Source organism: Rhinopithecus roxellana, chromosome 16 (genome assembly GCF_007565055.1).
Source record: "Rhinopithecus roxellana isolate Shanxi Qingling chromosome 16, ASM756505v1, whole genome shotgun sequence".
Classification (NCBI taxonomy): Eukaryota; Metazoa; Chordata; class Mammalia; order Primates; family Cercopithecidae; genus Rhinopithecus; species Rhinopithecus roxellana.
This window is the reverse complement of record NC_044564.1, coordinates 16,282,284-16,299,179: the sequence shown is the minus strand read 5'-3', so window position 1 is coordinate 16,299,179 and position 16,896 is coordinate 16,282,284. Positions and strand designations below refer to the sequence as shown.

Genomic DNA, 16,896 nt, shown 5'->3' with positions numbered 1-16,896 from the left:
TACAGTATCTATGACAGTTTATATGTGCAAACAACACATATAAAATGTTCCTACTTTGGTTAGAAAGCACAATATCACATGTGCCCCTCCACAGGCACGTCTTTTTGTATTCGTGGATCAGAATGTCTGGAAGAACACACACCCATGGCAAACACTGGCTGCCTCTGGCAAGTGGGAGAAGAAGAATGGCACATTCACTTTTTTTTTTTTTTTTGAGACGGAGTCTCGCTCTGTCGCCCAGGCTGGAGTGCAGTGGCCGGATCTCAGCTCATTGCAAGCTCCGCCTCCCGGGTTCACGCCATTCTCCTGCCTCAGCCTCCCGAGTAGCTGGGACTACAGGCGCCCGCCAGGTCGCCTGGCTAGTTTTTTGTATTTTTAGTAGAGACGGGGTTTCACCATGTTAGCCAGGATGGTCTTGATCTCCTGACCCCGTGATCCGCCCGTCTCGGCCTCCCAAAGTGCTGGGATTACAGGCTTGAGCCACCGTGCCCGGCCTTCACTTTTTACTTTATAAACTTCTTTTCGGTGTGAATAATTTTTACGACAAGCAATGTATTACTTTTGTAATTTTTAAGTTTTTAAGAGAATGAGTGGGCACCAAATGCCTTTCTGGATGGTCACAAAAAAGGATATATCCTTGTTTCCCTTGAGTACTCAGGAGCCCACTGTACACTCCATCAGGGAACAACACAGGCTTCCTAAGGGTAGGAAGGACCTTCCAGGCCCTCTCAGACCCTAATCAGTCATTCCCAGGCACCCATCTTCCTTACAGAACTGCAAGAATTCATCACCTCTCAAAGCAGGAACCACACTCTCTAGCCTATCATATCCCCCCACCTCAAAACTAGCTTTCGAGAGGGGTCCAGTACATCCTGCTGCCCTAGAGGCCAATGTTACAGTCCTTTATGTGTTGAGTTTTACAGCTGATTTTGTCCCAAAACAGACTGGTCAACAAAACAATAAATGTGGGGAAGTGATAAAGGTTGTGCAATGTGCTCATTATCCATTGCTGTGTGACAAATTATTCTAAAACTAAGCCCCTTATAATAAACATTTATTATCTTGCAGTTTCTGTGGATTGGGAATTTGGGCATGTCTTAGCTAGGTGTCTCTGGCTCAAGGTCTCTGATGAGACTTCAGTCAAGCTGTTGGCTGGGGCTGCAGTCTCATCTGAAGGCTCACCTTTTAAGCAGAATCTTCTTCCAAACTCCCTCATGTGGTTGTTGGCAGGTCTCAATCCCATGCCACACGGGCCTCTCCACAAGACTGCCAAACACAGAGCAGCTGGATTCCTCCAGGATGAATGATCCAAAAGAGAGCAAGAAAGGGCAAGCACTCAACATAAAAGGGATAGTCTTCAATGATCTAATCTTGGAAGGGACATCCCATTATTTCTGTCGTATTTGTTAGAAGCAAATCACTATGTTCTGCCTATACTTAAGGAGAAGAGATTATACAAGGATATGAATACTGGAGAACAGAAATCATTGGAGGCCGTCTGAAAAGCTGTCTACTACATGAAATCTTTAGGTTCTCAGGGCTATTGTCCTAACTATTCCTCTCTGCAGCAATGCAAGGAGACATCCCAATGGCCCCAGGTTGGTCCTGTGGTTGCAGAAGCTCCCCAGTCTTTCCCTTGCGCCGGCCCTTTTCTTTATTAGGGCCAGCCCAGGTACAAGGAGACAGTAAGAATGTGTCAGTAGAAGACCAGTGTCCACTCAGTCCACTCTGTCCCCACCCATGAGTCAATGTGCTTCTCCAGGACCTCCCACCAGGAAGTCTCCCTGTTCCACACAGGAGGAGTCCCTAGAGGTGCTTTCCTTCTCAGCTGTGGTTTTTCCCAGAGGTTAAAGGCCTGTTCTGGGGAACACAGGGCATATTCTGAGGTTAGCGGTTGGGGCACTGGAGACAGACCTGGGTACAAGCACTGATCTCACCATTTACTAGTGTGTAAACTTTAACATGAATCTTGTTCATATTTTGCAGCTAGCAAATAAGTGAAACCAACGCCTCCCTCAAAGGAAGGAGTGTTGGAAGGACTGAATGAGATAATGCAGTACAATCACATAGCAAGACAGTGAACGTGAGCTTTTGTAATTATTGCTAGTGTTAGTTTCTAACTCGAAATCCAAAAAACTAAAGGAAGTCAAAGAGGAATAGTCATCCTAATGAGTATAAAGACTCCTACCATGAAAGCACTTTTTATTGCACAAAATGGGCTTATGCTCATACCTCGTTTTGTAGAGAAGGACAAAACTTCTTGACCCAGAGAAAAGCTGACTGCAGATCCTCCCTTTGTCCCAGAAGGGACAAATGGGACAAGGTTCTCCTGCTCTGGGCAGCAAAGCATGCAGGAAACAAGCCTTTCCACCTAGTGCTCCTTTCTTGAACCCCATATGTTTTCCTTCCACTGTTTATTTCCATGGAGACGGAGATATTAAAAGGAGGAAGCATAAGTTAAGGCTGGGTGGAACCCAGCAGTAAGCATGAGATCTTGAGTTAAACTTGGTATCCGCCTGGGATATGATGTTGGGTAAGTCATGAGTCAAGCTGTGTTTTTTTCTTCATTCATAAAATGGGGGTTTTAATAACATCCACTGGCCTTTTGTAAGAAATGAGAAAGACTACAGAGTCCCAGAAAAAGTGTGAATTTTAAGGTAACAAATCCTAAGATTGCAAAAGTAAAGGCAATCTCTTCCCTTTTGGAAGGGAGAGATTTGAAACAAAATGTAGCTAACCACTCTTCAAAATCATGGAAATAGCTTCCTTCATTTTGGATGGGGTAGTGTCTTTGAGATCATTCTGTTGACTGGGAAGTATGTTTGAGCCTGGGGTCAAGGGAAGCTTTTCCTTGTTTGCTGGATCCCAGAGAGGGTTGAATGCCTACATCTAGGGAAGGGGAGATTTGTTCAAAGGCTTCCTGGGCTGGAGTGGGGAGGGCAGCAAGTTGGCCCCTGTAGCATGTGGCCACCGGGGCAGAGTAGAAAAAGGAACATGGCCTATGGCTCCTATGGCTCCATGGGCAGGCAGACCAGAATCCAGCCTTTGCTTTGCTTCATGGTCTGATAGATACCTCCTCTTCCAGCTAAGGCAGGAGCCTGGTTCCACAGAGGTCCAACTGGGAAAGGCAGGAGGGGACCAGCGGGAGGGCTCAGAAGTTTGGGGCCAGGCTGCTGGCTGAGGCTCAAGCAACAACCAGGATGGACCTGTGGAACAAATGCGTGCTCCTTGGGAACCGTGGAAACGTGGGGTGGGGAAATGAAAAAAAGGCTGGATTTCCTGCATGTGGAATGGAATTTTTTCATTTGGGCACTAAAAGCTGGCCAACCTGGGGACAGCCAGTTAACATTATTGCTAATCCTGACAAGGGAAATACTGCACCTTGGTCCTAGGGTGGCGGCCCCTGTCAAGGGGGCAACGGCACCACTCAGATCCCTGTTCTGGGAAGCAGCAGTTCTGCCACATCCTTGGCTTGATCCCAGATTCCACCCATGCTTGTTCTTTCCTCTCTGCTTTAAGGGGGCCCACAGTCGAAATGCACAAATGGATTCTCAAAACCAGAGTACAAGGACATGCTATGTGTCTTCATCAGGTATAAGGGATATACTCACTGACAACTGTTTTAGGTCTCTCCAAGGCTTTGCTCTAAAATGAACTGCTTTTGAAGAGCCTTCCCCCTCCCTGGAAATTTCTGAAATACAGTGACTCATCACAGGCTTCTACAGGATCCCCTAACTGGTCTTCACTCCTCCAGCCTGACCTCCTCAAAGCCACTTGCTGCAGCCAAGGTAATGTGTCTTCAATGCAAATTCAACCCAGCGTGCCCTTGCTTAAAACCCTTTCATGGCTCCCTGCTGCTCCTAGGTTGGTCAGTGCCTGGGCTCCCCACTCCCTCCCGACTCCCATGTCTAGGCCCTAAGCAATCTTCCCCTCCCTTCCACTGCAGCTGCTCCACATGACACCCTCCCCTTCATTCTCTACTCTCCAGCCAGTTTTTCTAACAAACATGTTTTTCCTCACTTTAGAGTTCTTGTACAAGCTGTCATCTTTGTGTAAAATGTTCACCTCCCCACCTCTTCACCCAGCTTATTCATCCTTCAGGACTCTACTTCCCTCCAGAAAGCCCTTCCTGGTTCCCCCAGAGTAGCCAGGGCCCCCTTGGTTTGCTCCTTTGCCTCTTCCTTCATAATGCTCAACTCACTTGCAGCTTCTTGTCCAGTGCTGGTGATCACGACTGGACTGTGAGCTCCACAAGGGCAGGGGTGGTGTCTGACTGGAGGGCTTTGGGGCATTTGAGTAAACACTTTTTTGAGCAATGATCACTTCTTTTTGAGAGCCCTTTTCGTTTTCCAACAGTTTAGCCCTGTTTATTTTATATTTGGAAAAATTTGTCTTGATTTTAAACTTCAGAATTTATATTTGCAAATAAAGGCTTACTTTCTGAAAAATGAAAAGGTTTACTTGTTTGAAGGAATAACTTACGCTCTAGACATTTACTTCACTTGTTAGAAGTCTGGGTAAATTTACTAAGAATGTTTCCAAATGTTTTCTTACTATCCAGAAGTGTTAGAATACCTAATTTTTGTTCCTTGAGAGATCATAATTTTCCACACTGCTATGATTACTTTTAGAATCAGCTCTAAACCATTTAAGATCCATCACATTTCTAATTTAGTTATTTCCTGAAGGAAATAAGCAGTAAGAACACAACACCCCCTAAATCAATACAGCTATTTATAAGCAAATGATGTAGACATTCTTCAAAGCTCTTTGCTTGCTTTTGTTACCATTCCAATCTAACCGGGTATTTGCAAGGAGCTGCTATCAGATAAAATCAGCTGCAAATAATTGACCTATTTCTCAACACTATTTTCACACTTTGAAGTAATCTGCAAGAAACTTTTTGATTCAAAGAGTCTTATTTTATAAATGTAATACATTTTTCCCTCAGTATTTTTTAAAGTATGTTTCATCAGGTACACCAAAGTACAGCCAACTGGCTCTACAATTTGCATTAAAAGGAGTCAGAATCACACCCACATGGTTAGTAACAAAGGCTAGCACTACATAAAGGCATCTTTACATGGAATAAAGAGACACATATGTGAACAGTCACAGGAGCCCAGTTAGCATATAGAATCTTCCACAGAGGGTTAAAAGAATTGTTACAAAAATAAAGCCCATAATTGCTATTAGAGGCAAATAACTGCTGAAGCAGCATTCACGGTCTCAAGCAACAGAAGTAACAAAGCAGCCTGAAATATCAGGGACTGACCCACAGTTCCTCCCAGAAAACAGCCTCCTCTCACCGCAAGGGGGAAAAGACGTATAGTGAGGACTTTGCCAGAGAAAAAACCAAATGGTTTCAGATCGTTTTTCCTATGTTGTACTTTCCAGGAATTATATAACTATTCCTCTTTAAATAAACAAATCGTCCCTGGGACAGGTTGGGTTTTCAAGAATACACAACCTGGATTTGGGTAGGGTATGTCCAAGGCAACCAGACATGTATGCACGCAGGTGGAACTCCCAGCTGCCTCAGGAAGTCTTGCTTCATTCTTTTTTAAGCAAACTATGGCACCCCATCGTAAACTCTCATACACTATCCCAAGAACAGAGAGCAGGTGGCAGTCACCTCTTCTCTCCCTCTGACTTGTATATGTCAGGATCATTCTGATGCAACATGAGAAATGTAATCCACCTGGTTTAAGGGGAGAGGAAAATAATCATAAGGCTGAAGGGATAAGACTACAGTAGTTCAGCTGGACTCGCTTAGAGTCAGAAGCAGGAAGAGTGCAGGAGGATGGAGGCCTCCATGGAGCCTCTTGGGAAGCACCTGCCAGGAAGCAGCAGCTGAGATGAGGTGATCAAGGACATGCAGGGCTGCATCTGTCTAGAAACTGCGGGGCAAGAGGCCTGAGGGCTGGCACAGGCTGACCAACGCCCTTGGAAGCCCAAGACTGCACTGCTTTGTGGTCCCACAATAGAGAAAGTCACAAGAAACAGTAGCGATAATTTATCCCCTTCACACAATGCCTGATGGGGGCCACCCACAAGTCATAAATAACCAGAGGACACAGGTGGTAACCACAAGGGTGTGTAGGAAAGTAATGACCTGAATAGGGGTGGGGAGTCAGGAGAGGGCAGTGTCAAGAGCTTAGGGCTTATAGCCAGGCCATCTGGGCCCAGTCCTGGCTCTGTTACTTTCCAGTTATGTGACCTTAGGCAACCTCTCACTGCCTGCTTATTCACTGGGCTACTGTGAGCATTCAATGAAATGATGCATTCAAATGCCTAGCAAAGTGCTAGGCACAAAGCAAACAATGCACAGCAGCTCTCATGATCATCCTTATTCGAGAAAAGAGGCCATCCTTAATGACCCTGGAACACCTCTTCTAGTGGAACCCATGGGCTGCACTAGGCTACCCTCACGGTAGTACTATCAATGCTGTCTCTCAATTGATGAGCCTCAGGTGTGGTGGGAATGGACTTGGGAGCTGTGCACAGCAACATGCCCTCCATCTGTAGACCTGAGATGGGGATTTGCCAGTAACTAAGTAGAAAGACACTGCAGTTTATGGTAAGCCAAAGAAGAAAACAAGGAAAGATGCAAAAGCATGGGAAAAAGAAAGAAATAGAATTCAATCATGGTATAAGGTGAAACAAATATGAAAGTGGTATATTCCTCTACTAAAAGGCAAGGTTTCTCATGTAGGGTCCAACTAAATGCTGTTTGCAAGAATCATGACTAAATCAAGGCAACTTAAAATATTAAAATATCGGCCAGGTACCATGGCACACGTCTGTAATCCCAGCACTTTGGGAGGCTGGGGCAGGCGGATCACCTGAGGTCAGGAGTTCGAGACCAGCCTGGCCAACATGGTGAAACCCCGTCTCTACCAAAAATACAAAACTTAGCGGGGCGTGGTGTTGGGCACCTGTAATCCCAGCTACTCGGAAGGCTGAGGCAGAACTGCTTGAATCCGGGAGGCGGGGGTTGCAGTGAGCCGAGACGGCGCCACTGCACTCCAGCCTGGGCAACAAGGGTGAAACTGAGTCTCAAAAAAATAAAAAATAAAATAAAATAAAATATTAAAATCTAAACTATAGTCAAAGGTTATAAAATAAGTGCAAATGAATCCACATTGAGACATCATCTTGGGCCAGCCACAATGGTTATTATTAAAAAGACAAAAAATAACATGCCGGTGAGGATGTGGAGAAAAGGGAACTACACACTGTTGATGGGAATGTATGTTAGTACAGCCACTGCAGAAAACAGTATAGAGATTGCTTGAAAAACTAAAAATAGAGATACCATACAATCCAGCAATCCCACTTCTGGGTATTTATCCAAAGGAAAAGAAATCAGTATGTCAAAGGGATACCTGCACCTGCATGTTTACTGCAGCAGTATTCACCTCACCCAAGATACAGAATCAACCTAAGTGTTTATCAGCAGATAAATGGATAAAGAAAATGTAATACACACACACACACACACACACACACACACACACAATGGCGTACTATTTGGCCATAAAAAGAATGAAATCCTGTCATTTGCAGCAACATGGATGCAGCTGGAGATCACGATGTGAAGTGAAATAAGCCAGGCACAGAAAGACAAGGATCACATGTTCTCACTCATATGTGCTAGCTAAAAAAGCTGATCTTATGGAGGCAGAGAGCAGAATGATAGATACCAGAGGGTGGGAAGGGTGTGTGGGTGGGAAGGAGGAATAAACAGAGGTTGGTTAATGGGTACAAACACACAGTTAGAGAGAAGGTATAAGTTCCAATGTGCAATAGCAGAGTAGGATGATTATGGTTAACAATGCATTGTGTATTTTGAAGTAGCTAAAAGAGAGGACGTGAAACATTCCCAACACACAGAAATGATGAACACCCAAGGTGCTGGATACCGCCTAATACCCTGACTTGATTATTACACATTCTATGCATGTAACAAAATGCCACATATGCCCCTTAAATATGTAAAATATTATCTATCAATACAAATAACGTCTTCACCTAGCAAAAAAAAAAAAATGAAAAATAAGATGTCACACAATTAATATCAGACAACAGAAGTAAAAGCAAGTAACAAATGGAACCAAGATAACTTTGTGTGGAGTACTTCACAATGAATCTATAACTGTTACAAACTTCTATATACTAAATATGTAAGGCACAAACTACCAGAAATATAAGGGGACTGTAACATATACTTCTTTCCGGATAGATCAAGTTGTCAAAAACTCATAATTTAAACATTACAATGCAATTATAAGATTAATTTGAGACACCGCACCTTCTTTTCCAGCATGCACCACGAAACATGCATAAAAACCGATGTTACATTAAGCCACAAAACAAATCTCAAAAATTAGAGAGGACTATGTTTTTAAAAACCTAAGCCATTCATACAAGCATTATTCGTAATAGTCAAAGAATGGACACAATTCAAATGTTTATCAAATAAATGGATATCGGGAGGCCAAAGCGGGCAGACTGCTTGAGCTCAGGGATTTGAGACCAGTCTAGGCAACATGGTGAAACCCCGTCTCTACAAAAAAATACAAAAAAATTAGCTGGATGTGGTGGCATGCACCTGTAGTACCAGCTACTTGGGGGGCTGAGGCGGGAGGATCGCTTGAACCCGGGAGTTCCAGGCTGTAGTGAGCCAAGATCATGCTACTGCACTCCAGCCTGGGCAAAAGAGCCAGACCCTGTCTTAAAACACAAATGGATAAATAAAACGTGGTACATCTGCAGAGCGGAACATGATTTGGCAGGAAGAAGGAATGGGGCAACCCGCTTGGGTCCCCTTCCACGCTGTGGAAGCCTTGCTCTTTCGCTCTTCACACTAAATCTTGCTGCTGCTCAAAAAAACAAACAAACAAAAAACCAAACAAACAAAAAAGAAAACATGATGCTATGAGAAAGAAGTCAGTCATAAAGACAGCATATTGTATGATTCCATTTATATGAAATTTCTAGAACAGGAAAATGTGTGGAGACATAAAGTAGATTAATAGTTGCCTAAGGCTGAAGGTGGGAGAGGAGGGTTGGCTAGAGGGAAATGGGAATGACTGCTCATGGGCATGGGGTTTCTTTATGGAGTGATAAAAATGCTTTAAAAATGATTGTGGTGATGTTTTGCACATCTGTGAATATTACTAAAAACCAGTGAATTGTACACTTTAAATGGATTATGTATTAATTATATTTCAATAAACTGTTTTAAAACTAAAAACAAAAGCCTAAGCCCTTGAAAATGAAAAAAACACTATCTTAAATAATATTTGCATCAAAGAAAAATTAAAACCATAGAGAGTATTTAAAGAATATCACTGACACCATTACACACCAAAACGTGTAGGATGCAACAAAAGCAGCAATTAGAGGAAAATTTATAGCCTTGTTTTCTATGTTAAAGTGAAAAAAATAACATATACACAAATAAACCAATAATTCAACTCTAGTAGTTAACAGAAATGGCAAAACAACTTAAACTCAAGGAAAATAGGAGAGATGAATTATAAGAGACACACATGGAAAGTTCATATTTCATTATGTTTAAGATGTCACCTTTTATCAGGTGTGTCTTTTTCTATGCATCACTAAGAAAAACTGCTGCCAATGAAACAATGTCACAATGCTTTGTTATCAATTGCAAGATGTATCCCAATTTCAGAAGTGTTAAAATGTGGAAAGAAAATGCACATCTTTGACTGATAAAATACAGGAAACTAAAAAGCAGAAAGACAGTGTGACTGAAAACAAATCCAAAATTTAATCTTTGGAAAGAACAATAGACAAGGAGGTAAATTTTAAAAATTTAAAAAAGAAAGAAAACAAAAAATACAAAGTATTAGAAATACTAAAGCAAATATAACCTTATTTATACATATATATATATATTTCTTTTAGTTTTTTTAGTTATATTTTAGTATATTTTGTTATACATTTTTAGTTATATTTGCTTTAGTATTTAGTGTATATATATAGAGAGAGATTCAAATTTATAAGATAATACTATATCATCAAAAAATTAAGAAAAAAACTCTACACTAATAATATTGAAAATCTGGATCAAATGGACAATTTTCTACTAAAAAACAAATTCTCCAAGTTGGCTTTAAAAGAATTAAATATTTTAATTAATTTTTAATTAAAAGAATCAGAAAATCTAAGTAAACAATGCTCATGAAAGTAATTTTAAAACTGTCAAAAACGTAACTTCAAAAAATTGCGCTAGATCCCCTGCAAATATCAGGAGTCACTTCTATATAATCTTGGTTTCCCTTGTTATTAGAATTATTTTAGAACATAAAAGATCAAAAGATTTTTTCATAAAATTGGCATAACCCTGACATCCAAACTGCAAGAAGTATTTTTCACCTATTAAATTGGCAAAGACAAAAAAGAAAGAAAGAAAAAGGAAAAAAAAAAAAAAAAAAACGATGAAAAAGCATAGTATTTGTAATGTGGGAGAAACGGGCAATTTCATCCCTTTCTGATGAAAGTACAAATTGACACAACTTCTCTGGAGTGCATTTTGGAAATATACATGAAAAGGCATAAGTTTTTGCACACGTTTTGAAGCTGTGCACACTTCTAGGAATTTATCACAAGGTAATAATCACAACTACATGTAGAAAGCTTTTGCAATAAGGATGTTCATTGAGACATTTTAATAGCAAAAATGTAGAAACACCTTAAATCAGGGGTTCCCAACTCTCCGTTAGGAACTGGGCCACACAGCAAAAGGTGAGCAATGGGCTAGCAAGCATTACTGCCTGAGCTCCATCCCCTGTCAGATCAGTGGCAGCATTAGATTCTCATAGGAGCGCAAACTCTACTGTGAACTGCACATGTGAGGGATCCAGGTTGTGTGCTTCTTATCAGAATAATTATCTGAGGTGGAACAGTGTCATCCTGAAACCACTCTCCTCAGCCCACTCTCCATCCATGGAAAAACTGTCTTCCAGGAAACTGGTCCCTGGTGCCAAAAATGTTGAGGGCTGCTGTCTTAAATGGTCAATATTGGAGAGCAGATTCGAGTTTGACAAATCTATCTGATGGGACTGAGTCATAGTATCGAAAAGTAGATAACATTTTTGTTTTTTTGAGACAGAGTCTCACTCTGTTACCCAGGCTGGAGTGCAGTGGCCAGTTCTCAGCTCACTGCAAGCTCCGCCTCCCGGGTTTACGCCATTCTCCTGCCTCAGCCTTCCGAGTAGCTGGGACTACAGGCGCCTGCCACCTCGCCCGGCTAGTTTTTTGTATTTTTTACTAGAGACGGGGTTTCACCGTGTTAGCCAGGATGGTCTCGATCTCCTGACCTCGTGATCCACCTGTCTCGGCCTCCCAAAGTGCTGGGATTACAGGCTTGAGCCACCGCGCCCGGCCGAAAGGTAGATAACATTTTAAAGATAAAAATAACATTTTTAGGATACAGTAAACATGCATATTTTAGATATGTCCAAATGATTAAGATATGAAGCAAATATCTTTAGGTGAGATAACAAAAGCTATTAACTTTTTTCTCTAATTCCTTACAATTAACATGCATTATTTTCTAACCAGAAAAATTAATAAGCATTACTATAATTTTATTTGTACATATGAAATATACTAATAATGCCCAGAGAACCAGAACAGAGGGTTTGTGCCTGACATGCCCCAGTTCAGGAGGATGTGGATGAACCAGTAAGAGTCTTATCACTGTCACTGAGACCCATCTGGGCTGCAGCCTGGGGAACCTTGGGGCCCACAGGTCTTTTAAATAAAAAGCAGAACATCCTTTGTATATCACCCTAATCCAGGTTTCCATCCTTGGGAAGTATCAACAGCCTGTTCCAACCCAAGGAGCCAACCAATTGCCTCTTTATCTATGGGCCATGTCACTTCCTGGAAATTTCTCAAGTAGAAACTGTAAAAACATCTTATTTGGCGCAGAGTAGGCTTCTTAAAAAATAATAAGCCAATTCAAACTCCTACCTAGATAGGGAATACTTGGAACCATCTTCAGGCTTCGGATATATTCCCGTGTCCGCTTGTAATTATCTTCTTTCGACATCAGGTAGTCCAATTTCTCAAAGGTAGTCTTGTCTTTTCGATTCAAAAGCTAGAATGAGAAGAAAATATAGCAAAATAAATAAACCAGAAGAAGCTAAAGACTGGATAACTGTGGATGAATGCTAAAAGGGAAAATCCTAAGTGGCACATCTATGGTGTGTCAAATCCTGGACAGAACCAAGGATTTTAAAAGGCTGTTTCATGCATATGAGGTAGGAGGCAGGACTCGACTCCAGAGGTGGGGCTTGGACACTGGACCAAATTGAGGACTAGCTAAAACAGGGACGAGGCAGAAGCAGTTTTCTATGAGATACGCCCACCAGTGTGCCATGTCAGTTTACCATCGCCATAGCAACACCTGGATGTTACCACCCCTTTCCATGGCAATGGCCTGAAAGTTTTTCTAGAAATTTCTGCATAATCTGCACCTTGATTTGCATGTAATTAAAAACACATATAAATATGACCTGCCTCTGAGCTGCTACTCTGGGCACACTGCCTATGGGGTAAGCCCCATACCGCAAGGAGCAATATCTCTGCTGCTGCTGCTGCTGCTGCTGCTGTACACTGCCACTTCAATAAAAGCTGTTGTCTAACACCACGAGCTCGCCCTTAAATTCTCTCCTGGGCAAAGCCAAGAACCCTTCAGGGCTAAGCACCAATTTTAGGGTTTGCCTTCCCTGTATCACAGAGGTGGAAAGCTTCAATCTTGTCATCCTCACAGAATCTCACACTTGGAAGCTACCCCCCAAAGCTCCCTGGCCCACTGTTCTACATGATGTCAGAATCCCCCAAATAACAGCAACTTGTGGGTGCAGAGCGCCTACAACAGCAAGGTGCTAAAGTAGAAAAGCAAACTGCTCAGGGTCACCTGAAGACTTATTTCACAGCTATACCAGGTCTCTTTCCCTGCATCCACAGCTATTTGCTCTCCTCACCATCTCCACGGCTAAAAGTCCTAGTAAGTTCCACACAATTCACATGCCGATGTACACAAAGCCAAGCCATCGCTTGAGTCCAGGCTACATCCTCCAGATCCCCCACAGCCAACTGTGTCATATTTACACTGGATGTGGTAATTTTAATCAAAAAACGACAACCTTCTTTTCTCTATGCAGTTATTGAAGTGGCAACTTAGTTAAGCAAATACAGAATGAACAGGTATCCAGAGTCAGAGGTTAGAGAAGCAAAACCCTTTGTGACTGAGATCTCTGGTATGTAAAGCTGGCCACCAAGGAAACAGTGGCTCAATGTGCATTTGAAGCCTTCTCAAAAGAAAGGAACAGAAACCAGAACTCCTGGCTTTCAAGACTTTATGCTAAGGACTCAGGCTGTGGTCAACCTGAAAGTCCCAAGTCAAGGCCCAGTGCCAGAAAATGGCAACATGGCTTACTGAACACGGCTTTAAGGAAAGAAGTCTAGGCAGAAAGGCCAGGCTTAAAAGGAGGAGCTGGGGGAGGGGTGGCTGAAGCAAAGTATGAGGCTGTTGCTGGCAGCATCCCTGAGTCTAGCTGCCAGGGCCCAGTGCTTCTGGGATTGGAGGTCAATGGCTAAGCCCAAGAGGATGAATAAACAGAAGCCCCAGGGTTGGAGTCCCTTTGACCAAGGTGTTCAGACCCCGATCGTCTGTGCAAGGACCGAGAACAAGAGACCCACCATGTTCATCAGACTGACGTAGGCCAGTGTTCAAAAGCCCCGTCGTGCAATGGAGAGGAGTGGGACAATAACTGCCTAGCACCTGGGGAAGCCGTGCAGTTCCTGAGACCTGGGTCTGCAATTCCCAATTCCCAAACTCAGGCCATGTCTGGTGCATTAGGGAGCCCTGGGCTGCTTTGGGAAGGCCCTGTCTGGTTCCTTCATCTTCAGCCTCTGGGGCCACAGAGGATGCAGCCATGAGACAGCCCACTTGCACAGGAGCAGTGGTAGCTTACGAACTTCGGTAAGGAGAGGCAGAAGAATATGCTGAAAGGAAGGTTCTGATGCTGAAGAAGCTGAAGGATAAAAGTGAACTTTTCTTTTCCCACTGGGGAACTCAGGACATATCAGTGTGGGGATGCTACACAGATGCTCAGGACAATGGCTGCTTAACTGGTTTGCTAAAATGGACAGGGAAAAACACCATCTTCTACTTGCTGTTTGTAAAACACTGTAATGTATAATTCATCTAATCTTCACAAAGCCCAGTGGTAAAAATGGAGCAAGGACTTTTACCTCCATTTCCAGTTCATAATCACAAGTATTAACTTTTCCAAATATCTTCGGGGAACTTGATTCAACAGAGGAGAGAGATATAGTACAGCAATGTGGTAAGTAAACAGAGACTGATAACACAGACAAAAAATAAATGAGCTACTTGGGAGACTGAGGCAGGAAGATTGCTTAAGTCCAGGAGGTTGAGGCTATAGTGAGTCTTTCTATAGTGAGTCTTGATTGCATCACTGTACTCCAGCCTGGGTGACAGAGCAAGATCCTGTCTCTAAAATAATAATAATTGTTATTACAAATGAATTATGGGAAAAGGAAGTGTCAAGGAAAGCTATATAGAGAGGCAGCATTTGAAATGAACACTTAAGGATGAGAGATTTGTCAACGAACAATATATACTCAGACCAGAACCAGATACCTACTGGAAAACAGCTCCATTGTGGTTTCGTTTTGTTTTTGTGGAGACAGAGTCTCCCTCTGTCTCCCAGGCTGGAGTGGAGTGGTACAATCTCAGCTCACTGTAACCCCTGACTCCTGGGGTCAAGCAATTATTCTGCCTCAGCCTCCCAAGTAGCTAGGATTACAGGCATGTGCCACCATGCCCACCTAATTTTTGTTGGTTTTTTTTTTTTTTTTTTTTGAGACGGAGTCTCGCTCTGTCGCCCAGGCTAGAGTGCAGTGACCGGATCTCAGCTCACTGCAAGCTCCGCCTCCCGGGTTTACGCCATTCTCCTGCCTCAGCCTCCCGAGCAGCTGGGACTACAGATGCCCGCCACCTCGCCCGGCTAGTTTTTTTGTATTTTTTAGTAGAAACGGGGTTTCACCGTGTTAGCCAGGATGGTCTCGATCTCTTGACCTCGTGATCCGCCTGTCTCGGCCTCCCAAAGTGCTGGGATTATAGGCTTGAGCCACCGCGCCTGGCCAATTTTTGTATTTTTAGTAGCGACCGGGTTTCACCATGTTGGCCAGGCTAGTCTCAAACTCCTGACCTCAGCTGATCCACCCGCCTTGGCCTCCCAAAGTGTTGGGATTACAGGCATGAGCCACATGACCGGCCAAAGAACTGCTCCATTGTTAAGCAGACCACTCATGTCCCTTACTCAGGAGGTCATTCTTTATTAATGCAACATAGAACCCCTTACTTCTTTGGCAATGGCAGCCATTAAACAAATCTGGATGTCCTCCTCACACACACTGTGGCTGGGCCAAGCTGGCTCCCAGGGCTCAGGTAACTGGTTCTCCAGTCTCAGCTGAGGGACTGCCCATGTCCCTTGCCATGCCCAGCCTACCTGCCCAGCCTGTCAAGTGCCTATATGGACAGCACCTCAGAGGTGATCAGCCTATCTTCTATGCCTCATCCCCAACTTGTCCCACATACTCACAGACATTCAGAAGGGCTGAATCTAGTTAATTTTACTCATCTGCTCCCTTCTGTGCCTACAAAAGAGACTCAGACAGCATCAGCTTTCTCAAGAATAGTGCATAGGTCACTAGAAGACATCAAAAAACCCTAAACATGTATTTCCCATGATGTATTTGAAAACTGAGAATTTCCTCTAGAAAAATGCAGGAATAAGCCAGGAATTAGTAAGACACGGGAAACAGGAAATTGTGGATCCAATCCAGGAGTAGGAAAGGGAGATACGGGATGACCAATGAACAGCAGGCCTTAAGAACAACTGGTCCACATTGGATCAGCCCTAGAAGAGATGTCTCCAGAGAAAAAGTGGCTTGATTAAAAACCTGACATGATGGCACATGGAGGGGAGGGGATAGACATATTTATTATATGTAATAAAAAAATAAAATTATTTTAGGATTACTTAGATATCTGGTAGATAGGATAAGAAAAAGTTTTTTAAGGCAATTAGAAATTCCAGAAAAATGGGTAGGGCATGGTAGCTCACACCTGTAATTTCACTACTTTGGGAGGCCAGGAGTTTGATACCAGCCTGGGCAACAGAGCAAGATACCATCTCTACAAAAAAATTTTAAGGCCGGGCATGGTGGTTCACGCCTGTAATCCCAGCAATTTGGGAGGCTGAGGCGGGCGGATCATGAGGTCAGGAGTTTGAGACCAGCCTGACCAACATCTTGAAACCCTGTCTCTACTAACAATACAAAGATTAGCCGGGTATGGTGGCGGGTGCCTGTAGTCCTGGCTACTCTGGAGGCTGAGGCGGGAGAATCACTCGAACCCAGGAGGCGGAGGTTGCAGTGAGCCGAGGTTGCGCCACTGCACTCTAGTCTAGGCAACAGAGTGAGACTCCGTCTCAAACAAAAAAAAAAAAAAAAAAAAATTAGCTGGGCATGGTGGTGCACACTTGTAGTCCCAGCTATTTGGGAGGCTGTGGCAGGAGGATTGCTTGACCCCAGGAGTTCAAGATCGCAGTAAGCTATGAGCTATCACACTCCAGCCTGGGCAACAGAAAGACCCAAAACAAAAACAAACAAACCAAACCAAACAAAAACAAAACAAAACAAAAAAACAAATCAATCCAGGGAAATGACAAAATATTCAAGGAAGGGCATATTATTCATAGTTTACTACTTGACTCTATAGTGAGGCATACTTATTCCTAATCATTAAAACACCAACTATTC

General features: G+C 43.1%; 1 protein-coding gene across 1 annotated transcript in view; it reads right to left on the bottom strand.

Annotated features, from left to right (window-relative positions):
• Nucleotides 1-16,896, bottom strand: part of RALGPS1 (Ral GEF with PH domain and SH3 binding motif 1) — a 315,889-nt gene that overhangs the window by 147,668 nt on the left and 151,325 nt on the right. The window contains 1 exon segment of the mRNA XM_030919367.1: nucleotides 12,010-12,136. Coding sequence (XP_030775227.1) covers nucleotides 12,010-12,136 — 127 coding nt within the window.